Here is a 24,794-nt window from a genome sequence, read left to right on the forward strand (position 1 = left end):
CACTCCGTGTGCTGTCCGCATCCAGGGCTCCGTTCGGCGGCCCCGCTAAAAAAATATAACATGTCCTATTCTTGTCCGCGCTTTGCGGACAAGAATAGGCATTTAAATTGCCGGCGCCCGTTTGATTATGCAAATTGCGGAAGGCATCATGGGCGGCTAATATTTTTTGGGGATCCGCAGTTTGCGGACCGCAAAAAACGGCACGGTCATGTGCATGAGGCCTTACTGTGTAATTTCCTTATTAGTCACGCTCGGATGCAGAAAAAGCCATTTTTTTTTTACCATTTTTAGATTCTGTTTTAAATTAATTATTCCAGTTATTAAGGTCGTGTGGATTTCTAATAAGTATAGGTTATTTGTTTTTATCAACTGTATTCAAAAGAAAATCTGTTTTATAAAAAATAATAGCGTTTTTGAATTTTTTTATTACATTATGTATAAACGTTTCTCTTGCCTTTATATGACAAATCCACCGAATACAGGACATTTTTGCAGTTTTTATCCCATTATTGTATTATGAATTTTATACCTAAAAAAGTGAGTAAAATAAATAAATTATATGTATGGAAAGACTGAGCACTCGCCAGCTAGACCAAGTGAAGACCAAGAGCAGATGTATATAATATAACAATAATTTATTAATAGAATGTTAATAGATAGCCCTAAACTTATATTGCAATAAAATCACACATAATTATCTGGATTGCTCCATGCCAGAGTTTCTGTATGACCAGATCCAAAACCATATTTTCGTTCCATCTCACCTTAAGGGATGTTGGGTATAAAAGGAGGATTAAACCCCCCTTACAGACCACCACTGAGGAAGGGGCCAGGAAAGGACCTCGAAACGCGTTTGGTTTCTGTACACCTTGGACATCAGCTGATGAACATTTACGAGACCCCAACATCCCGACAATTGGATCTTAACTTTGCCGGAACAGTGATATCTCCTTGATAATTACCAACCAGGTCCAGACTTGCAATATCGGGGAACACTATCAAGAGATCTCTCGTGCTGAGAGCTACATGACCACCTTGAGCAAGCGACTAGACCCAGGTACTGCCTAATCTGATTCAGTGAGCCTCGTGGGACGCCACGGTTATACTCACATCAGACGGCAAATAACAGGTGCATTCTTATCCCTAGACTGTACGTTCACTTGCTTCTATATAAGCGAATTTACTTCTTCGAATACAGGGACACTTATCCGTTTTTATTATCGGACATCATACCTGGCATATTTCTTCACTGGATTGAGTAGTGGTTTATTGAACAATATACCGAATATTTATCGAATATAGTACCACTTCTACATTTGGTTTTTATATTATATTAGTTGCCCTTTTTAGCTTTTTAGTATTGTCTATGATATATCACTGTAATACTATAGATGTAATTATCACATTTTCATTCGTTATCTGGGTACTACATCATTATATATTGTCATTATATTTTAGATTTTATTGCAATATAAGTTTAGGGCTATATATTAACATTCTATTAATAAATTATTGTTATATTATATACATCTGCTCTTGGTCTTCACTTGGTCTAGCTGGCGAGTGCTAAGTCTTTCCATACATATATACTATAACCCTTTCATGACTGGGTGAGTCATACCAGACTTAGCAGCACCCATTTCCATAGCCGCTTACAGAGTGAGCCACCATATTTTGATTATAAAATAAATAAATTCTCTGTCCTTATAGGGAAGCACTTAGGCGGAAATTCATTATTCCCCCTATGCCAAGTTTTGGCTTAAAGTAGAATTTTTTTTTTGTTGTTGTTGTAGGTCTACTTATGTCTGTGACTACCTCTCCCATGTAGTGCACCTTGAGGATTAGATGATTTAAGTTGCCTTACAGCCATCTGACCAGCTCCAATCTTTATCTATAGGTACTGAAGTGATCACGGATAGAAGCAGAATAATGACATGATGGAACGCAGCTCTACCTATTTGTATATATATGTTTTTTTTACATTTTAGACTTTTTTTGTATGATCTTACTTGTGTTCCATCTGGGCCTATCTCGTCCAGGGCTCCGGCAGTGCTGTACAGGAAACTGATGACTTTGTGGAAGTTGTCATCTCCGATACTCCACGATCCATCCACAAGAAAGACGAGATCAGCTCTGGTAGATTTACACACTACAGTATGGGAAGCATTTAGAAACCAAATGAGGGCACATTATATGGGACCTGTCCATAGCTAGTGCCATGCTGGATTTAAAGGGGTTGTGCATCCAGTACATATTGATGACCTATACTCCGGATAGGTCATCAATATCTGATCGGTGGGGGTCTAACATGCGGCACCCCCGCCAATCAGATATTGATGACCAATCCTGAGGATAGGTCATCAATATGTACTGGCTGCACAACCCCCTTAAGGTTTGTGTGTTCCTTCCATATAGGTCAGAAATGCAAGACAGTAAAGCTGTTAACCATCCCAACACAGTAAATACAGCAAGTAGATCTCATAAGGGTTTTAATGACAAAATAATGGTCCAAGAAGATATCATTTTAGTGACCAACAATAAAAGTTATGTTTTAGATACAAATTAACATATGTTAAAAGAAGGCAACTAGTAGTCTTTAAATAATTGTAAAATTAGAACTCATAAGGAACACCATATGGAAATATACATGAAAATCTGGTACCATGCTGAGCAGTGCCGACTGGTATAAATTTTTTATATATTCATTATTCACATGTATGAAACTTAAAGGGCATCTGTCAGCAGTTTTGTACCTAGGACACTGGCTGACCTGTTACATGTGCACTTGGCAGCTGAAGGCGTCTGTGTTGGTCCCATGTTTACATGTGCTCTCATTGCCCAAAAAAAATTATGTTTTAATATATGCAAATGAGCCTCTAGGAGCAAAGGGGGCGTTGCCATTACACCTAGAGAGTCTGCTTTCTCTGCAACTGCCGCGCCCTCTCCAATTTGATTGACAGGACAAAGCAGCAAAAGTGTCATTACACCTGGACCCTGACTTCTTCTAAAGTCAATAAAAGTGCAGAGGGCACGGCAGTTGCAGAGAGAGCAGAGCCCCTAGGTGTAATGGCAACGCCCCCTTTGCTCCTAGAGGCTCATTTGCATAAAATAAAACATCCTATTTCTCAGCAATGCGGACACATATGAACATGGGACCAACACAGATGTCTTCAGCTGCCAAGTGCACATGTAACAGGTCAGCCAGTGTCAAAGGTACAAAACTGCTGACAGATGCCCTTTAAAGGAATTATCCTGTGAAAAGTATTACTATGCAAAGAAAAGGGTGTTTAAAACTATGTATGATTGCACTATACATGCAATAAAAATATTGTTAGGTTTCTGATGTACATTGCATTTCTGGTAGCTCCTGTGCCCAAAATTGTGGTCCACCATCTTCTGCATTCACTGGTGGACCAGACAATGCTCAGTAGCTTCCCTACTCCCTTCCTACTCTCATTGCCAATGTAGTGATCTCATAGTGAAGTAGGTGAGGCGGCTCCAATATCTTTCATTAGTCCGTTCTTATCGCTAAATTCATAAAAATATATCTACCATACATCTGTCTCTAGACAGTGGAGAAGGAAATTGGGGGCATTACATACCATAGTGCTATTTATTAGTGGAATCCCTGTGGCGGTGTGTGAGGGACTATTTTCTATGTGGGGGGCAAAACAGTAGACTGGGTTAACAAGGGCTGACTGCAATACACTCCTGGGAGATGCAGGTGCTTCATGGTTGCATGTGCCCACCCACAGAAAGTGAAGAGACCAGAGCAGCAGAAGGGTGAGTAAACATAAAACGGGGTGAAAATAACGCTGGAGAGCTGCGATCTTTGCACTGATATGATGGTGTGTATTACTCCAGATATACATTTTTTTAATTTGTGGGATGACCCCTTAAGTACACGACAAACAATGTTGTGAAGTTCTTATTCTTTGAAAAATTAATTGGATTGTGCTGAAATGCCATTAATAGTTACATTTTGTCAATTTGTCAAACAGTTCAAGCTGTTGGTGTTACCTTCTTTAGCAGCAGGAATAGTCGGAGGAGGAGGTGGCGTTAGTGGTCGGGTGGGTGCCGCAGTTGGAAGTGCCGCTAAGAACAAGCACGAGATGTAAATGATTAAAACTGAGCACATCTTATCTACGGGTATCAACAGGACTGACCTGTATAATGTACAACCAATACGTACAAAGGGGGGTCTTTTATTAAGACTGGCCTTTTACATGCCGATCTTAATAACCCCTATATCTGGCGGTGGATCGGCTGAAGTTGTGAAGAGACGCCGGCCTCTACATAACTTCGGCGCATCCAGCGCCAGTCTGAATGTCAGCCGGCTTCCGAGCTTGCTTACATTTAGACCATTTTCTATGTCTAAAACAATCTGACCGTTGAGCCGCAATCTGCGCCGGAAATACGCATAATATAGGCATATTTCAGGATAATAAAGGACCCCCATAATGTATATGAGCAATGGCTAGTCATATGGCACTTTTTCAGCATAGTCATCTTATCATATATAAAAAAAATATATATTTTTTTATTCTAACAAACTATACTGGGTCTGTAAAATATTTCAGGGCTCTGTTTTAGGGTCCATATGTATTAGTAGCACATGAATAGGGTATGCTACCAATGTCTGCTCAACAAGGGTCGGGCTGACTCCACCTTTAAAGGGGTTTTCCAGGCTTTTAATATTGATGACCTATCCTCATGATAGGACATCAATATCAGATCGTCGGGGGTCCGACACCCTTGCCGATCAGCTGTATGAAGAGAAGGCATGCATCGTGTGCACGTGCAGTCTCCTATATCTCTTCCTGTCCGCTGCTGCTATGTCTATGGCAAGCAGGAAGAGATACAGGAGATGGCACGTGCGCATGGTGCATACCTTCTCTTCATACAGGTGATCGGCGGGGGGTGCCGGGTGTCGGACCCCCGCCAATCTGATATTGATGACCTATCCTGAGCATAGGTCATCAAAATGAACAGCCTGGAAAACTCCTTTAAGTGGAACAAGTAGACACTGACACTAGGAAAATGTCATGCCACTTTGTGTCTTGTCTGTGCAACCTGTGCAAGGGCTTGGCTATTTCTCCTTGTCACGTCCAAGGCTTGCTCAAAAGTTGGACATTCACTTCTAGGAGGCCACTTCCAATAGGTGGCATTAACAAGGACCCTCTTTCTCTGGGAGATACCTTTTGGCATAAAGAGATAATTGGGAGGGTGCTCTAAGTTATTAGAGAGCAAGGCGCCCAAATGGTGTTGCATACAGGTCCTCTGCTGTTTGTCTCAGCCCCTTCTTATACTAAAGAGCTGCCTATGAAGGTCTTGCGTAGCTCTTCCATTAAATTACTCCTTACCGTCTAGACTACTGTTCTCCTGCCTGTCTAGCTGCTGTACATCCACAACTCCCATCATGTTGGGAATTGTTACTTTCACAACAAGTTGAAGCTATTCTTTTAAAATACCCTGACTTTGCATATGAAGAACCAAAATAGTTTTAGTATTCATTAATTATGCTTTCTAGTTGCAGGAAGCCATTTGCTTTCATACCAAAAGAGTGAAGGAGACATTTTTCCAGCACGTCTAGAGTTTACTTGGTGGGATCCCATATTCTGATACTCTCTCCACCCCCAGGATACTCCTCTCCAAATAATATATGTCTCCCTATTTATTGTCTCACAATGAATCAACATACATGTAGTCTCCACAATGCTCACGCCGGGACCTTCGGTCTCATCAATTTGTGCATAAACGGTGATCCTGTATCTAGAGTTTGGTAGAAGGTCATAGAAACAGTGTCTAGATGTTCCTCCAGCAATATTGGCTTCTTGCTTTGATTCATCTGTATAAAAAGAGTGAAAACGGAAGTCATTAAATTATATGGCGATTGAGGATTAGTAAAAATGTATTTAACTACATATGAGAAACACAAAATGTAAGAATTACTTATGGTAATGTCCGCATCTTTTGCGGCCCCATTGAAGTGAATGGGTCCGCATCGGATGCGGACCAAAACAACGGCCTTGTGCATGAGGCCTAATGCCGATTGTGCTTCAGTGGAATCTAATAAGTTGTCAGGGGCTTTGCCGCCACCACATGGGCACTAGATTTAATACATGGCTGCCCTTTGCCATGGCCTAGCTTCTCAGTCTGTAGTATCTATATCCCAGGGGTAGGGGATGCCATGCTTTTGATAGGTGCAGCAAAGTGTATGATCATAGCCTTGGGGGTACAAATCCCGCTGTCGATGACCCCTAACCATATCCCATATCAACCACATCAGTCTTATCAGGGTACCTACCTCTCAGTGACTCTATGATGATTCTATAGGATGTGGCATGGCTCTGCGGCTGCCACTGAGCGCAAATGCTGGTCATTTTAATTTGATAGGATCTCAGGTTTGTCACTCCAAGAAACACTGGAAAGTAATTACAGACATTGTAATCATTAGATGCATAATAATAAAAGGGATATTCCCTTCTGGACATTTATGACATATCCCCATAAAATGCCATAAACATCCAATAGTTACATATTATAGACCCTTAGGTACTCCATATTCTCACTCCCTGTCCCCATTGGACCTCACTAAATTCTGCATTAAGCTATGATTATTTTTTTTGAGTGTGGAAGCAAACGGGTGCACCCAGAGGAAACCCATGCAAACACAGGAAGAACTAAAAAAAACGCCATGCAGATGTGGACCTTGGCTGGATTGGGACCCATGACCCCAGTGCTAAGCCACCATGCTTGATTGGACAAATATACTTTATTGCTCAAAGGTCTGCTGACATCCCGGCATCTCCCCTCATCTCTGGTCGAGAGAGTCTTCTGTTTGAAGTTGTTCCTCATGAGTATTGATTGAATTGGGTTGGGTGAGATGCCACTTGTATGTTCTCTGACCAGTAACCAAGCTTTTATATTACCCATGGAAATAATTACAGCTTGGACTAATAGGTTAGATCAGAGCCATGGACCATGGGTGGGATGTGGCCTCCTAATGCTTGGAATGGTCTTCACCACCAAAGTAAACCCTTTGAAGACACTTCGTGGATGATGTCAGCTCTTGAATTAAGATGCTTAGAACAGCATTGGGGCTCTCTTTATGGAAGCATGTATAAATAATAGTTTTTACTATTGAAATGACGATATCCACTGTGGAGCAACAAGTCCATTATTTGGAGGTAACCGTGAAAGAGGTCTTTGAGCTGAGAGTTGATACTGAGCCCAATTTGGAAAGTTGTAGGACACAAGAGGAATGACACCTAATAAACTAACGACCTCGCCGGTCAGGTCCCACAACATCTCGTTATATAGTCTTACAAAAAATTAAGAGTTTCAAATCATTCTTGTCATCTCCTCCTGCCTTGTGACCTGAGTTACTGCTATTTTCGGTGTTTACTTCTAGATTTTGGTTGCCCTACTGTACAAAATATGAAGCTGACAATATTAAGTACTGGCTTTACGCTTCATATTGGATTCAAGGGATTTTACAGATTATGAAAAGTTATACAATTTTCCAATATGTCTTTTGTATCAACTCATGATGTTTTTCAAGACCTCTGCTTGCTGTCATTCAGTAGGAACCTCCACTGTTTACTTCCGGTGGGTACAAATGTATCACGCGATGTGCCATTATGAGAGATGTGTTTTGTATCGTGCCCTGTGGGTCAGTCATATGACCAGGACAGGTGTGCATTCACTGGAAGTACACAGTGAAATTTGCTACTGAATGACAGCAAGCAAGGATCTTGAAAACCAGGAGAAATTGATAGGAAAAGGATATCGAAAAAATTAATATTATTCTAAGTTAATAGATGGGCCCGCCTTTTAGAGCTCTGAACTCTCCTGCAGATCAGAGAGGAGGACCTGGCATGTCTCACTAATTTCAATGAGAACTGTGCAATGCCTTATTTCCCCTGAGTTGGCGCTGTAGGAAAATGAAACACCTTCTTCTGGATTCCTCCACAATTTAGAGCTGATCGCTGGATGTCCCAGTAGCAATTAAATTATCCATTGTCTGTGATCTTACATAGGACTGCAGGTAAGGCTTTGTTCACATCTAGTTTTTCTAGATGTTAGGGGTTCCTATTGGGAATATTCCTCAACGTATGCTTCTGACGTATCCATATGCCTCCATGCACCCAGTGTCTTTACGCAGGGCCACTAGCGTCAGCATACCCTTCTTTTACATTCTACCATGATTTTACATGCAGAAGGTATAGCATGTGCTATATGTTTCTGCCCGGAGCTTACGGACGACATATCCCACAATATCCCAACACAGTATAACATGTAACAGCATCCCGTCAGACGTAAACATTGAGAGATCCTCTCGATGCATATCTCCATTGCAATGTGAACAGAACCCTTCGGCTCTGCTACATCTGCAGTAGAACATAAAGTTTTCCTTACGTGTTTTGCCCATTCCAGTTAAAGGGTCACCGAATCCAGTCGAATAGGACGCCAGGACTTTTAAGTTGTATTCGGTCCCACTGAGAAGGTTGAGAATGAGAATGGTGTTCACATCATCTCCAACGAAGGTCTCCAGGGCTGGGCCGACTCCTGAAATAAAGTCCGGAGCCTCAAATCATCACCGGGCCAATGCATGCGATAATCTTGGAGAACTTATACACAAGCCTGACGCTTCCAGTCCAAGCACAACATGAGCCATTCATATGGAGCGTGTACTTCCCGGCACACGGAAATGTAAGACTTGGAAATTTCAGATCTACAAATATTTTCATATTGTAAAACTTGGGGCTGAAATAAAATGTTATCCTAAATAGATCGCTTCCAAAGCACACACTCGTGGACAAGTCAGAAGGGATTTTTAAGTTAGTCGTAATTAACCAAAATCTTTAGTTTATATCCATTATTTATGATGTGAAATTTTATGAGCCGCCCACTGAAGGAAAACACGTGAAAGAACATATCTGAAGCTGCTGACCAAATGGCAGGATGTCTGGGAGCTTCTACTAAAAACAGCGACCCACTGGTCCACAGGTTGTGTGCGGTATTGCAGATGAGCCCCATTTTCTTCAATGCAGCTGAGCTGCAATACCATGGACAGGTGTGGTCCTGTTTCTGCAAGAAAGCAACCGCGTTATTCAAATCCTGTACAAACCCTTTAAGGTGGGAGTTGAACAGGTTAAGTCATCAATATGAGATTGCTGAGGATCCTGTTTGAAAGGGCTGTAGCGCTCGGATGAATGCTGCAGCCTCCTCACAGTATACCAAGCACAGCGCTGTACATTGTATACTGGCGGTGTTTGGTATTGCAGCTCAGGCCAATTCATATGAATGGGACTGAGCAGCACATGGGCCATGTGACCAATGGACATGACGTCAGTGGTCTAGGGAGAGGCTGTAGTGCTCAACGGAGCTTCACGGCCCCTTCAGGCTACCTCCACACGTTACGTGAATTAGGCATGTTTTTTCGGTAAAGAGATTTGACCGGGTTTGAGGTGGCCCCAAAACTACGCTAGATCCCCTGACACTGAGGTTAAGGTGTCACCACATGTTCCTGCTGTCTGGAGGGGATGGTAAGGCAATGGGAAATAAGTCCAGAGAGTCAGGGTCTGCAGTAAACCAGTGTGCTTCTTTACTGGGGAAACTCAAGTGCAAAACAATACAGACGAGGCACTGAGCTGGCTTCTCCAGTCTCCTCCAGGACAGAAGAAGGTTCTGTGCTGAGGAAAGGTCTGAGCTAGCTGTCCCTCTGATACACTGGCCTAAGGGCTGGTAAACTAGGGTTTGTGGCAGAGTATCCCTGTATTAGCGTCTACTTCCGGTCACTCATGCACTCATGAGTCTCTCCTACTAAACGCTGGTTCCTCTCTGCAGATCTCTAGGGGCTCTGTCTGCTCTACATTTATACAGTTTCTAACTGTTCCAGAACCTTCTAGGAGAGGAGAGATGAAGCTGGAGAAGCACAGCCTAACAGAAACAATGTTGCAGTTCACGGCTGCCATAGACTTTTAGTGTGCCTCAATACAAGTCAATGGGAATGACTAAGCAGTTTCCAGACATAAACAACCGTCTGACAGAGCTAAACCAGACGGCCAAAAAAAATCACTGTGTCTGTTTTTTCCCCTCCAAAACTTAGCACTGGTATCTGTGGAAAATTAATAGCTCCTTTGTGCTCAGGCTGGAAAGTCCCAAAGTCTTTTAGTATTAACTGGCTTTGCATTAACCCTTTCCACACCACAGTGCAATAACAGTTCGAATGAACAGGATAAATAAAATAAAAAAACATATAAAATGCAATTCAACAATATAAAGCAGTTGTAAGTGTAAACAACCGCATAAATCGTAGTGCACGCCAACCCTTCAAAATGCAGTAAAGTAGGGGGTTGATGGCTTTACATACTGTAGCATCAATAGCACCCTTGCTCTAGGGCAGTGGTCCTCAACTCCAGTCCTCAGGTCCCACCTACCAGTCATGTTTTCAGGATTTCCTTAGCATTGGGCAGCTGATATAATTAGTGTCCGTCCATCAGGATTTACCACAGGTATTCATTCTGTGGGATACTCCTAAATCCTGACCGGTAAGTGGGCCCTGAGGAGTGGAGTTGGGGAACCCTGCTCTAGGGCACTACAACAAATCTCATGTACACTTTGATTTTCTTTCCCTGAGTTGAAATCGACCTGCTGTGTGGATTTAGAAATCTGCAGCATGTCAATTGTTTGTGCAGATTTTTTGCGCAGATTTCACCCTTTGCAATACAAAAGGAGAGATCGGGGGAGATCGCATCACAGTCACTAACAAAATCCACAAATAACACAGAAAACCCGTGTCCGTGCCCAGGCACCCTCAAACAGCTGATCAGATATTGATCACCTATCCTGAGGAAAGGTCTTTAATATTTTACTCCCAGAAAACCTCTTTAGGCTACATTCACACAACCGTATGAATGGGTCCGCATCCGTTCCAAAATTTTGCGGAATGGTTGTGGACCCATTAATTTCAATGGGGCCGCAAAAGGTGCGGACACCACACCGCATGCTGTCCGCATCCGTAGTTCCGTGGCCCCGCAAAAAATAAAAATAAAAATAGAACATGTCCTATTCTTGTCCGCAATAGTGGCGGCATGTGCGGTTCGCAAATTGCGGAACTCCCATGGGCAGGTGTCCGCAAAAAAACACGGTCATGTGAATGTAGCCTTAAGCACAGAACCATAGCTCTTAAAGTGAAATATTTAAAAAATGAAAATTTATATTGGGTTAAATTCACACAAACGTATTTGAAATTGCAGAACGGATGCGGACCAATTAATTTCAATTCTTTTCCGTGCTTCCGTTCCGCGGCTCCACAAAAAAGATAAAGTATGTCCTATTCTTGTCTGCAATTGCATTTCTATGATGGGGCTGGCCATGTGTGTTCTGCAATCCACAATTTACGGATCGCAAAACACATACGGTCATGAATGTTCCCTCAATCTATAGCTCTGGTTCTGATCCAATCGACTCTCTATTGCTCTATTGCACTACACTGTCCTGGTATCACCTTCTGGAATTTACCCTCAGGGTCATCTGGAAGCATTAAAATGCTTGCGGTCAGCCGCATATTTGAACATGTCTTAGAAAAATGTAGCCTGATCAAACATTTCTAAAGCTGAAAGTAATTTTTTTCACCAAGTAAATTTCCCGGTAGAATAACTTGGACATGAAATACAAAGTTCTAACACTTGGCTCCAGGTTATTGGATCCGTTACAGAATTCTGCGACGGCAACACTTTGCACATACAATGGTACCTCTCTATTCAGTGAATATTAACCCACTTTGGGGGTAAGTTCTTCGTTTTCAGGATCTTACACCTTCCTGTTATATAACAAGTAAAATGTGGTTGCGCTGTCCAGGAAAACATTGCAAAGGGCTCGAGTAACGGCCTCACAGTCACTGCCCGCGCGCCAGATCCAAGAGAATAAATTCAGCATTTCACTGGCAGGAGGAATAAAAAGCTTACCGCTTGTAGGCCTGTATACAATTCTGTAACCCAAGGTGGAGGAAGGCGGGGGGTCCCATGTAATCCTCAGCTTATTGTACCATTCATCAGAAACACGCAGATTTCGGGGAGGAGATAAGGGCACTGCAGAGACAAAGTGTTGTATGCATCATTAGGACAAACTGGGATGGTGGTATTTCTATGCGTCACCATCATTGGTGCACATCTTAATAGCAAATATATTGCTTCTCTTGTCAGGGGTACAGCTAGCCTTTCTGCTGCCTGAGACGAAAATTGAAATGGCGCCTTCCCCCAATGCCTATTTCTTAACTTAACCCCTTTGCCACAATGAAAGTGCTCATTCCCCATGGCCCTTCTGCTGCCTCCCTCTTACCCCTACATGGTGCTGCCTGAGGCGATCACCTCACCTAGCCTCATTGGTGGTGCACCCCTGTCTCTTGTCTTTTACTGACCTATTTCATTCACGTGCAAAACTGCATTCAAAATTCTGCTAATTGTGCCTTGAATCAATCAACTGATTGAGTTGAAAGACCTGCCTCTAACAACTTAAAGGGGTATTCCAGCTAAATAAATAAAAATGGTTGCAGTAGAATACATTATATATATATATATATATATATATATATATCTATATGTGTGTGTAAAAAAAAAAATAACAGAGCTTGTGCTCACCAATCCCTCACCGCTGCCTGGGTCAGTGCTGTGCTCCACTTCCTGTTCCTGTCCTGATATGGCAGGAAATGGTTGTGAATAGCGCTAAGCCAATCCCTGACTGCAGTGATGACCTGCCTCAGCCTGAGTGGCATTCTACTCAGAACCTTGTACTTAAAATGCTTTACACATCTTGTACTGATTCTGAGATTTTGTCTATGTTATACTCCAGAGCTGCATTCACAATTCTGCAGACTCTAAAGTTGAGATGTTCCAGAACTCCCTGATAATTCAGCATCTGCAGATCTTTGTGTGTGTGATTTACATTCTAGGACTGTGGCGGTCTTAATAAGCCGCTGCGCTGGCGGTGGACTTGCCTAAATTATATAGAAACAACGGCCTTTACATAACTTCGGCATATCCAGCACCGGTCTAAATGTAAGAATTTAGAATTTACATACATTTAGACCATTTTCTACACCTAACAGAGGCGTAGAAAACAATGAATGAGACCTGCCTGCTGGCTGGTTTTTATGCCTGGCAAAACCCGGCCTGGAACATGAGGAGTAGTCACCCACCCAGCACTTTGACTACTGCCAGTAAGAGCCGTCACTGATCAGCTATGACAGCCATGCTAAATCTCAAGGTGTCAGTTAGCAATAGCTGCTGCTGACACATAAAATACCAGCTCTTACTTCACCGAGGCCAGGAACCTCGATGACACATAGCTTCCATCCACGATGATTCCAGGTACCTTCTTACAATAAATATATATCTAACCTAATATAGGCATATTTCTGAATGTAAATGATGGTCCCTGTGTTCTTTACATGGGCACTGTACTATACTGGCTCTGCTGTAAGGGATATATCTGATGAGAAGCCTGTTGTGAAATACCAGCTTTATGATGTGCTATCTATCTATCTATCTATCTACAGCCAGGTCCATAAATATTGGGACATCAACACAATTCTAACATTTTTGGCTCTATACACCACCACAATGGATTTGAAATGAAACAAACAAGATGTGCTTTAACTGTCAGCTTTAATTTGAGGGTATTTACATCCAAATCAGGTGAACGGTGTAGGAATTACAACAGTTTGCATATGTGCCTCCCACTTGCTAAGGGACCAAAAGTAATGGGACAATTCATTTCTCAGCTGTTCCATGGCCAGGTGTGTGTTATTCCCTCATTATCCCAATAGCAATGAGCAGATAAAAGGTCCAGAGTTCATTTCAAGTGTGCTATTCGCATTTGGAATCTGTTGCTGTCAACTCTCAAGATGAGATGCAAAGAGCTGTCACTATCAGTGAAGCAAGCCATCATTAGGCTGAAAAAACAAAACAAACCCATCTGAGAGATAGCAAAAACATTAGGCGTAGTCAAAACAACTGTTTGGAACATTATTAAAAAGAAGGAACGCACCGGTGAGCTCAGCAACACCAAAAGACCCGGAAGACTACGGAAAACAACTGTGGTGGATGACCAAAGAATTCTTTCCCAGGTGAAGAAAACACCCTTCACAACAGTTGGCCAGATCAAGAACACTCTCCAGGAGGTAGGTGTATGTGTGTCAAAGTCAACAATCAAGGGAAGACCTCACCAGAGTGAATACAGAGGGTTCACCACAAGATATAAACCATTGGTGAGCCTCAAAAACAGGAAGGCCAGATTAGAGTTTGCCAAACGACCTCTAGAATAGCCTTCACAGTTCTGGAACAACATCCTATGGACAGATGAGACTAAGATCAACTTGTACCAGAGTGATGGGAAGAGAAGAGTATGGAGAAGGAAAGGAACTGCTCATGATCCTAAGCATACCACCTCATCAGTGAAGCATGGTGGTGGCGGTGTCATGGCTTGGGCATGTATGGCTGCCAATGGAACTGGTTCTCTTTTATATTTATTGATGATGTGACTGCTGACAAAAGCAGCAGGATGAATTCTGAAGTGTTTCGGGCAATATTATCTGCTCATATTCAGCCAAATGCTTCAGAACTCATTGGACAGCGTTTCACAGTGCAGATGGACAATGACCCAAAGCATACTGCAAAAGAAACCAAAGAGTTTTTTAAGGGAAAGAAGTGGAATGTTATGCAATGGCCAAGTCAATCCCCTGACCTGAATCCGATTGAGCATGCATTTCACTTGCTGAAGACAAATCTGAAGAGAAAATGCCCCAAGAAAAAGCAGGAACTGAAGACAGTTGCAGTAGAGGCCTGGCAGAGCATCACCAGGGATGAAACCCAGACTTCAGGCTGTAATTGACTGCAAAGGATTTGCGACCAAGTATTTAAAAAGTGAAAGTTTGAGTTATGATTATTATTCTGTCCCATTACTTTTGGTCCTTTAACAAGTGGGAGGCACATATGCAAACTGTTGTAATTCCTACACCGTTCACCTGATTTGGATGTAAATACCCTCAAATTAAAGCTGACAGTCTGCAGGTAAAGTACATCTTGTTCGTTTCTTTTCAAATCCATTGTGGTGGTGTATAGAGCCAAAAATGTTACAATTGTGTTGATGTCCCAATATTTATGGACCTGACTGTATCTATCTATCTATCTATCTATCTATATATCTCCTCTCTCTCTCTCTCTCTCTCTCTCTCTCTCATATCTATCCATCTATGTATCTATCTATCTATCTATCTATCTCATATCTATCTATCCTGACCAAAAATATAAACCCAACACTTTCGGTTTTGCTCCCATTTTGCCTGAGCTGAACTCAAAGATCTGAAACATTTTCTACACACACAGAAGACCCATTACTCTCAAATATTGTTCACAAATCTGTCTAAATCTGTGTTAGTGAGCACTTCTCCTTTGCCGAGATAATCCATCCCACCTCACAGGTGTGGCATATCAAGGTGCGGATTAGACAGCATGAATATTGCACAGGTGTGCCTTAGACTGCCCACAATGAGAGGCCACTGTGAAATGTACACAGTTTTGCCTTACTAGGGGGAGGTGTCAGAAAACCAGTCAGTATCGGGTGTGGCCACCATTTGCCTCACGCAGTGCAACACATCTCCGTCGCATAGAGTTGATCAGGTTGTTGATTGTGGCCTGTGGAATGTTGGTCCGCTCCTCTTCAATAGCTGTGCGAAGTTGCTGAATATTGGCAGGAACTGGAACACGATGTCGTATACGCCGATCCAGAGCATCCCAAACATGCTCAATGGGTGACGTGTCCGGTGAGTATGCTGGCCATGCAAGAACTGGGATGTTTTCAGCTTCCAGGAATTGTGTACAGATCCTTGCAATATGGGGCCGTGCATTATCATGCTGTAACATGAGGTGATGGTCGTGGATGAATGGCACAACAATGGGCCTCAGGACCTCATCAATAAAATACACCTGTGTTCGTTGTCCATAACATACGCCTGCCCATACCATAACCCCACCGCCACCATGGGCCACTCGATCCACAACGTTGACGTCAGCAAACCACTCACCCACCCGACGCCACACACGCTGTCTGCCATCTGCCCTGAACAGTAAAAACCGGGACTCATCTGTGAACAGAACGCCTCTCCAACGTGCCAGGCGCCATTGAATGTGAGCATTTGCCCACTCAGGTCGGTTACAACGACTAACTGCAGTCGGTCCAGACCCCGATGAGGACGACGAGCATGCAGATGAGCTTCCCTGAGACGGTTTCTGACAGTTTGTGCAGAAATTCTTTGGTTATGCAAACCGATTGTTGCTGCAGCTGTCCGGGTGGCTGGTCTCAGACGATCATGGAGGTGAACATGCTGGATGTGGAAGTCCTGGGCTGGTGTGGTTACACGTGGTCTGCGGTTGTGAGGCCGGTTGGATGTACTGCCAAATTCTCTGAAATGCCTTTGGAGACGGCTTATGGTAGAGACATGAACATTCATTGCACGGGCAACAGCTCTGGTAGACCTTCCTGCAGTCAGCATGCCAATTGCACGCTCCCTCAAACGTTGCGACATCTGTGGCATTGTGCTGTGTGATCAAACTGCTCATTTCAGAGTGGCATTTTATTGTGGGCAGTCTAAGGCACACCTGTGCAATATTCAGGCTGTCTAATCAGCACCTTGATATGCCACACCTGTGAGGTGGGATGGATTATCTCAGCAAAGGAGAAGTGCTCACTAACACAGATTTAGACAGATTTGTGAAGAATATTTAAGAGTAATGGGTCTTCTGTGTGTGTAGAAAATGTTTCAGATCTTTGAGTTCAGCTCATGCAAAATGGGAGCAAAACCGAAAGTGTTGCGTTTATATTTTTGTTCAGTGTAGATATCTATCTATCTGGTCTATCTTTCTATCTATAGGTAAAAGTAAAGAAACATAAACAAGGCAGAACTCCAAAGGCTCCATTGAGATGAGCTAAAACATTGCATTGGGTGTATTAAAGAATACACTTATTTTTCACCAAGACGGGAGTGCTGCCTTGTTTATACTTCTTTATATTGAGTTGATTTCCATATCACAAGAATCCTTCCTAGGACTTTTGCACCTGGCTAACCTTAGGAGTGCTGCTATTTCTGTTCTTTATTATAGATAAAAGTAATAATATTTCCGAATACTAATACATACACGTTCTTCCAGATGTTGACATAGGATTTCCTTCTCCATTGAAATAAACGGGGGTCACGCTGACTTTGTATTCAGTGTCAGGCAGCAAAGGCTGCAACACAATTTCATTTTCCCTTCCAGACACAACTTTCTGAGGAAGGCAAGAAAGATGATGTTACAAATACAGGAGAAACCAAGATATATTGTAAACAATGAAGCACAATTATTGGAGCTGTGGTTCAATTCATCAGGCGATTGTTGGGAAGGAAGTGTTCCCTCCCGACAAGCGCCTGCTCATCAGTGATTACCGGTATCTGGTGGATTCTCAGCCTGTGTAGGGCCCTTAACCCACCTTTTCCACAGGCTGTTTTTAAAGGCCAGCTGTAACTAGTACAATAATTGTAAAAGCAAATACAATGCAAAAGCACCCTGCAAACATAGACTATATGAACTAATGTTATATTTACTATATAAATGAATATGAGGTACTTAGCAATTATATTTTGTAAAAATTATTTGTGCCCATCCACCACGGCAAGGTGACCTCTTTCTGGATGGGAACCTACTCTTTATTATACTTCTCTGTGTGCCAACCATCCTCTAATTAATTTAGGGAGAGCAGACTCCACATGTATACTGTGTCTGCTCTATTTGTAATTTCTCTTTGTGCCAGCAGGCCTCCAATGAATTTAGGGAGAGCAGACTACAGCTATATATTGCATTAATTAAAGGGGGTTTCCAAGACTTTTATAGTAGTTTGCAACAGCTGGAGAGCCACCCCTCTAATTAGTGCAATATATAGCTGTAGTCTGCTCTCCCTGATTTCATTGGAGGTCTAACGGCACATAGAGAGGTAACTAACAGAGCAGACATAGTATAATTGTGGAGTCTGCTCTCCCTAAATTATTTAGAGGCCAGTTGGTACACAGAGAAGTATAATAAAGAGTAGGTTCCCATCCAGAAAGAGGTCACCTTGCCGTAGTGGATGGGCACAAATAATTTTTACAAAATATAATTGCTAATTATATAATGTTGATCAAAATATATTTGATAAGTACCTAATATTCATTTATATAGTGACTATAACATTAGTTCATACAGTGCCTTGCAAAAGTATTCACCCCCTTGACTTTTTTCGTATTTTGGTGCCTCATAACCTGGAATTAACATGGATTGTTTGAGGATTTGCATAATTTAATTTACAGAACATGCCCACAACTTTGAAGATGTTTGTTTGTTTTTTATTGTGAAGCAAACAACAAATAGGACAAAATAACAGAAAAAGTCAATGTGCATAACTATTCACCCCCCGAAAGTTAATACTTTGTAGAGCCACTTTTTGTGGCAATCACAGCTCCAAGTCGCTTTGGATAAGTCTCTATGAGCTTGCCACATCTTACCACTGGGATTTTTGCCCATTCCTCCTTGCAAAACTGCTCCAGCTCCTACAAGTTGGATGGTTTGCACTTGTGAACAGCGATCTTTAAGTCTGACCACAGATTTTCTATTGGATTGAGATCTGGGCTTTGACTAGGCCATTCCAACACATTTACATGTTTCCCCTTAAACCACTTAAGTGTTGTTTATCAGTGTGTTTGGGGTCATTGTCCTGCTGGAAGGTGAACCTCCGTCCTAGCCTCAAATCACGCACAGAGTGGTACAGGTTTTGTTCAAGAATATCCCTGTATTTAGCACCATCCATCTTTCCCTCAACTCTGACCAGTTTCCCAGTCCCGGCTGCAGAAGAACATCCCCACAGCATGATGCTGCCACCACCCTGTTTTACTGTGGGGATGGTGTTCTTTGGGTGATGTGATGTGTTGGGTTTGGGCCAGACATAGCGTTTTCTTTGATGGCCGAAAAGTTCAATTTTAGTCTCCTCAGACCAGAGGACCTTCCTCCATACATTTTGGGAGTCTCCCACATGCCTTTTCGCAAACTCACAACGTGCCTTATTGTTTTTAGCTGAAAGTAATGGCTTTCTTCTGGCCACTCTGCCATAAAGCCCAACTCTATGGAGCGTACGGTTTATATTCGTCCTATGTACAGATACTCCAGTCTCTGCTGTGAAACTCTGCAGCTCCTATAGGGTTACCTTAGGTCTCTGTGCTACCTCTCTGATTAATGCCCCCATTGCCCGGTCTATGAGTTTTAGTGGGCGGCCGTCTCTTGGCAGGTTTGCTGTTGTGCCATGTTCTTTCCATTTGGTTATGATAGATTTGATGGTGCCCCTGGGGATCATCAAAGATTTGGATATTTTTTTATAACCTAACCATGACTTGTACTTCTCAACTACATTGTCCCTTACTTGTTTGGAGGGTTCCTTGGTCTTCACGGCAGTGTTTGGTTAGTGATGCCTCTTGCTTAGATGTTGCAGCCTCTGGGGCCTTTTAAAAAAGGTGAAGAACATAGACTCCATTGTTTGGAACCAGTTCTCTAAATCAAACAGCCTGCAGTGATCACCTAATCTGGCTGTAGAAACCTGAAGCTGCAGGCAACAACACATTTACCCTGCAGTCAGTGGCCACTAGAGGGGAAATGTAGTATTATATGGTGACCATTAAAGCTACCCTTCATTTCAAGAAAAAAATCACATTATCTAGTGTAACGAACAGAACACTTACCTGGTGATCTCCTTTTTATCTTTTTAGTTGCCAATCCGCTAATTCCCAGGCTTCACTTCTGCTGCCCAAGATGGAGCATCACTTCTCAGGCCACCTGGTGCCTACTGTGCATCAGTAGCCCAAGACACTTTCTACTTGGCCAGCCCTGCTTTTAGATTGACTAACACTGTCCACATGAGCATTGCTGGTCAATCTGAGAGCAGCAAGTAGTGCCTTGGGCACCAGATAGTCTAAAAAGTGGTTCGGCCATCTTGGATGGCAGAAGAGGAGTCTGGGAACTGGAAGATCTGAAGCTGAAAAGATTAAAAGAAGGTCACCAGGTAAGTGTTCTAATTAATTCCCCAGTTTTTTTTCTTGAACTGGAAGGTCCCTTTAAAATAAAATGGGCAACTATGTTGTGCATTTTTGCACACAGCTAACTGGAACAGGAACTGTATTCTGTAGTGACTTATAGATCGGCGTTGTCCAAGACCTTTAAGTAACAATCCCTTTAAGTAAAGACTCATGCACACGACCGTTTTTTTTTAAGGTCCGGAAAAATGGGGTCTGTAGGTCCGTGATCCGTGACCGTTTTTTCATCCGTGGGTCTTCCTTGATTTTTGGAGGATCCACGGACATGAAAAAAAAGTCGTTTTGGTGTCCGCCTGGCCGTGCGGAGCCAAACGGATCCGTCCTGAATTACAATGCAAGTCAATGGGGACCGATCCGTTTGACGTTGACACAATATGGTGCAATTTCAAACGGATCCGTCCCCCATTGACTTTCAATGTAAAGTCAGGAGTCCCTATTATACCATCGGATCTGAGTTTTCTCCAATCCGATGGTATATTTTAACTTGAAGCGTCCCCATCACCATGGGAACGCCTCTATGTTAGAATATACTGTCGGATATGAGTTAGCTCGTGAAACTCAGATCCGACAGTATATTCTAACACAGAGGCGTTCCCATGGTGATGGGGACGCTTCAAGTTAGAATATACTAAGAACTTTGTACATGACTGCCCCCTGCTGCCTGGCAGCACCCGATCTCTTACAGGGGGCTGTGATCCGCACAATTAACCCATCAGGTGCCGCACCTGAGGGGGGTTAATTGTGCGTATCATAGTCCCCTGTAAGAGATCAGGGGCTGCCAGGCAGCAGGGGGCAGACCCCCCTCGGCCCCCCCTCCCTCCCTCTATTGTATTAATTTCATTGGTGGCCAGTGTGCGCCCCCCCCGGCCCCCCCTCCCTCCCTCTATTGTATTATTTTCATTGGTGGCACAGTGTGCGGCCCCCCCGGCCCCCCCCTGTCTCCCTCTATTGTATTATTTTCATTGGTGGCACAGTGTGCGGCCCCCCCCGGCCCCCCCCTCCCTCACTCTATTGTATTATTTTCATTGGTGGCACAGTGTGCGGCCTCCCCTCTCCCCCCCCCCCGATCATTGGTGGCAGCGGAGCGTTCCGATCGGAGTCCCAGTTTAATCGCTGGGGCTCCGATCGGTAACCATGGCAACCAGGACGCTACTGCAGTCCTGGTTGCCATGGTTACTTAGCAATATTAGAAGCATCATACTTACCTGCTGCGCTGTCTGTGACCGGCCGGAAGCTCCTCCTACTGGTAAGTGACAGGTCTGTGCGGCGCATTGCTTAATGATCTGTCACTTACCAGTAGGAGGAGCTCCCGGCCGGTCACAGACAGCGCAGCAGGTAAGTATGATGCTTCTAATATTGCTAAGTAAGGGGAGGCCGCACACTGTGCCACCAATGAAAATAATACAATAGAGGAAGGGGGGCCGGGGGGGCCGCACACTGTGCCACCAATGAAAATAATACAATAGAGGGAGGGAGGGGGGGCCGGGGGGGCCGCTCACTGTGCCACCAATGAAAATAATACAATAGAGGGAGGGAGGGGGGGCCCTGGGGGCGCACACTATGCCACCAATGAAAATAATACAATAGAGGGAGGGAGGGGGGGCCGGGGGGGGGCCGCACACTGTGCCACCAATGAAAATAATACAATAGAGGGAGGGGGGGCCGGGGGGGGCCGCACACTGTGCCACCAAAGAAAATAATACAATAGAGGGAGGGAGGGGGGGCCGGGGGGGCCGCACACTGTGCCACCAATGAAAATAATACAATAGAGGGAGGGGGGACCGGGGGGGCCGCACTGGCCACCAATGAAATTAAAACTGGGGATGGAGGGGGGTCTGCCCCCTGCTGCCTGGCAGCCCCTGATCTCTTATAGGGGGCTATGATATGCACAATTAACCCCTCAGGTTAATTGTGCAGATCACAGCCCCCTGTAAGAGATCGGGTGCTGCCAGGCAGCAGGGGGCAGTCATGTACACAGTTCTCAGTATATTCTAACTAGAAGCGTCCCCATCACTATGGGAACGCCTCTGTGTTAGAATATACTGTCGGATTTGAGTTTTCACGAAGTGAAAGCTCATCTCTGAAAAAGCTTTTATGCAGATGGATCTTCGGATCCTTCTGTATGAAAGTAACCTACGGCCACGGATGACGGCCGCGGATGCCAATCTTGTGTGCATCCGTGTTCTTTCACGGACCCATTGACTTGAATGGGTCCGTGAACCGTTGTCCGTCAAAAAAATAGGACAGGTCCTATTTTTTTGACGGACAGGAAACACGGATCACGGCTGCAAAACGGTGCATTTTCCGATTTTTCCACGGACCCATTGAAAGTCAATGGGTCCGCGAAAAAAAAAGGAAAACGGCACAACAGCCACGGATGCACACAACGGTCATGTGCATGAGGCCTAACACACATGCAATCATAATGAATAATTTTTTGTGTGTGAATTGTTAGCAATTGTCATTATTAGTGCTGAGCAAATTGAATCCAACGAAGTGCAATTTGATTCGAATTTCAGGAAATATTTGATTAGCTGAGAAGTCGAATTTCCTTGTGCTTTGTGGTTAAACTGAATTAGTGTAAAAAACAAAAAAATCATACTTACCTGATCCATTTGCTTGCGATGGGCCGGCCGCCACCATCTTCATTGAAGATCTCGGCCGTATGACATCACCCCACCGCGCTGCACGATATTTCACTCCAGATCTTCTAGCAAGATGGCGGCGGGTGGTCAGTCATGATCAAATGGAGGTGGTAAGTATGATTTAATTTTTTTTTCTGTAACTGTTACACTGTATTTTTACTATCAGATGCTGCAATCATGTATGATCGCGGCATCTGTGGGGGACAATGACGGGGAGTGGTGCAATCGCAGCTCCCGGTTATTGCACCCACTACTTACAAAGAAGCTTGAAGGGATTTTTTTTTGTAAAATTCAGCGAAGCAGCCAAATCGAAATTTGAAGAACTTCGCTCATCTCTAATCATGTCTATGGCTAACTTAGTCTCCATTAGTGACCGCTAACCTTCTAGCATGGAGTTTTAGTTTTGCAGAAGTTGTAGGGATGCGGGTTGGAGACCGATTGCCAAGATGAATAACACTTTCAAATGTGATCCTAATACATTGACTGTAACCATGAAAGAGGAGCGTTATACCCAGAGGTAATAGGGGGCGATAGTGAGTGTAACTAGGGGGCGATAGTGAGGATGAGGCATTTGCCCCGGGTGCAGAGGATGCCAATAACACACTCTGCTTTTGATATTTAGATAGGAGGCTAGAGCAACAAACAAAATTCTTGCCCTTGTGAAGTAACCCACACTTATGACCCAACCCAATATCTTACCGTTTCTTCACGATCTCCATTTGCAGTAGCATAGGATATGAGGTATTGGCGAATGTTGCCATCTGTCATAGACCATGAAACGAGGAGGCTGGATGTGGTCTCTTCATCTATTAAAAGGTTTCTGATACCCAAGCGGATCACTGTAATGGCAATAAGGTATACAAATATATTATATTCTGCAATAAGGTTCGCCATATACAGTGCCTTGAAAAAGTATTCATACCGCTTAAATGTTATACTCACAAACTTAAATTTATTTGATTGGGATTTTATGTGATAGACCAATATAATGTAACAAGTATGTGTGAAGTGAGAAGAAAATGATAGATGGTTTTCAAAATGTTTTAATAAATACAAATCTGGAAAGTGCGATGTGCATTTGTATTCAGCCCCCCTGAGTCAATACTTTGTAGGACCACCTTTCGCTGCAATTACAGCTGCAAGTCTTTTGGGCTATGTTTCTACCAGCTTTGCACATCTAGAAGCTGAAATTTGTGCCTGTTCTTCTATGCAAAATAGCTCAAGCTTAGGCCTCATGCACACGACCGTTGTGTGCATCCGTGGCCGTTGTGCCGTTTTCCGTTTTTTTCCCGGACCCATTGACTTTCAATGGGTCCGTGGAAAAATCGGAAAATGCACCGTTTTGCAGCCGCATCCGTGATCCGTGTTTGCTGTCCATCAAAAAAATAAGACCTGTCCTATTTATTTGACGGACAACGGTTCACGGACCCATTCAAGTCAATGGGTCCGTGAAAGAACACGGATGCACACAAGATTGGCATCCGCGTCCGTGATCCGTGGCCGTAGGTTACTTTCATACAGACGGATCCGAAGATCTGTCTGCATAAAAGCTTTTTCAGAGATGAGTTTTCACTTCGTGAAAACTCAAATCCGACAGTATATTCTAACACAGAGGCGTTCCCATAGTGATGGGGACGCTTCTAGTTAGAATATACTACGAACTGTGTACATGACTGCCCCCTGCTGCCTGGCAGCACCCGATCTCTTACAGGGGGCTGTGATCCGCACAATTAACCCCTCAGGTGCTGCACCTGAAGGGTTAATTGTGCATATCATAGCCCCCTATAAGAGATCAGGGGCTGCCAGGCCGCAGGGGGCAGACCCCCCTCCCTCCCCAGTTTGAATATCATTGGTGGCCAGTGTGCGGCCTCCCCCGCCCCCCCCTCCCTCTATTGTAATATCATTGGTGGCCAGTGTGATGGGGACGCTTCTAGATAGAATATACGACGAACTGTGTACATGACTGCCCCCTGCTGCCTGGCAGCCCCTGATCT

The 24,794-nt window shown here is 43.7% G+C and overlaps 1 protein-coding gene across 2 annotated transcripts in view; it reads right to left on the minus strand.

Moving 5' to 3' along the window:
• Positions 1-24,794, minus strand: part of COL14A1 (collagen type XIV alpha 1 chain) — a 191,832-nt gene that overhangs the window by 66,347 nt on the left and 100,691 nt on the right. For both annotated transcript variants that reach the window (XM_040432003.1, XM_040432000.1), the window contains 8 exons: positions 23,500-23,639; positions 17,202-17,331; positions 11,976-12,098; positions 8,422-8,571; positions 6,308-6,424; positions 5,702-5,848; positions 4,021-4,095; positions 2,010-2,149 (listed from right to left, as the gene is read on the minus strand). In XM_040432003.1, coding sequence (XP_040287937.1) covers positions 2,010-2,149; positions 4,021-4,095; positions 5,702-5,848; positions 6,308-6,424; positions 8,422-8,571; positions 11,976-12,098; positions 17,202-17,331; positions 23,500-23,639 — 1,022 coding nt within the window. The remainder of the gene's footprint in view (positions 1-2,009; positions 2,150-4,020; positions 4,096-5,701; positions 5,849-6,307; positions 6,425-8,421; positions 8,572-11,975; positions 12,099-17,201; positions 17,332-23,499; positions 23,640-24,794) is intronic.

The sequence above is a fragment of the Bufo bufo genome, chromosome 5, assembly GCF_905171765.1.
Source record: "Bufo bufo chromosome 5, aBufBuf1.1, whole genome shotgun sequence".
Taxonomy (NCBI): Eukaryota; Metazoa; Chordata; class Amphibia; order Anura; family Bufonidae; genus Bufo; species Bufo bufo.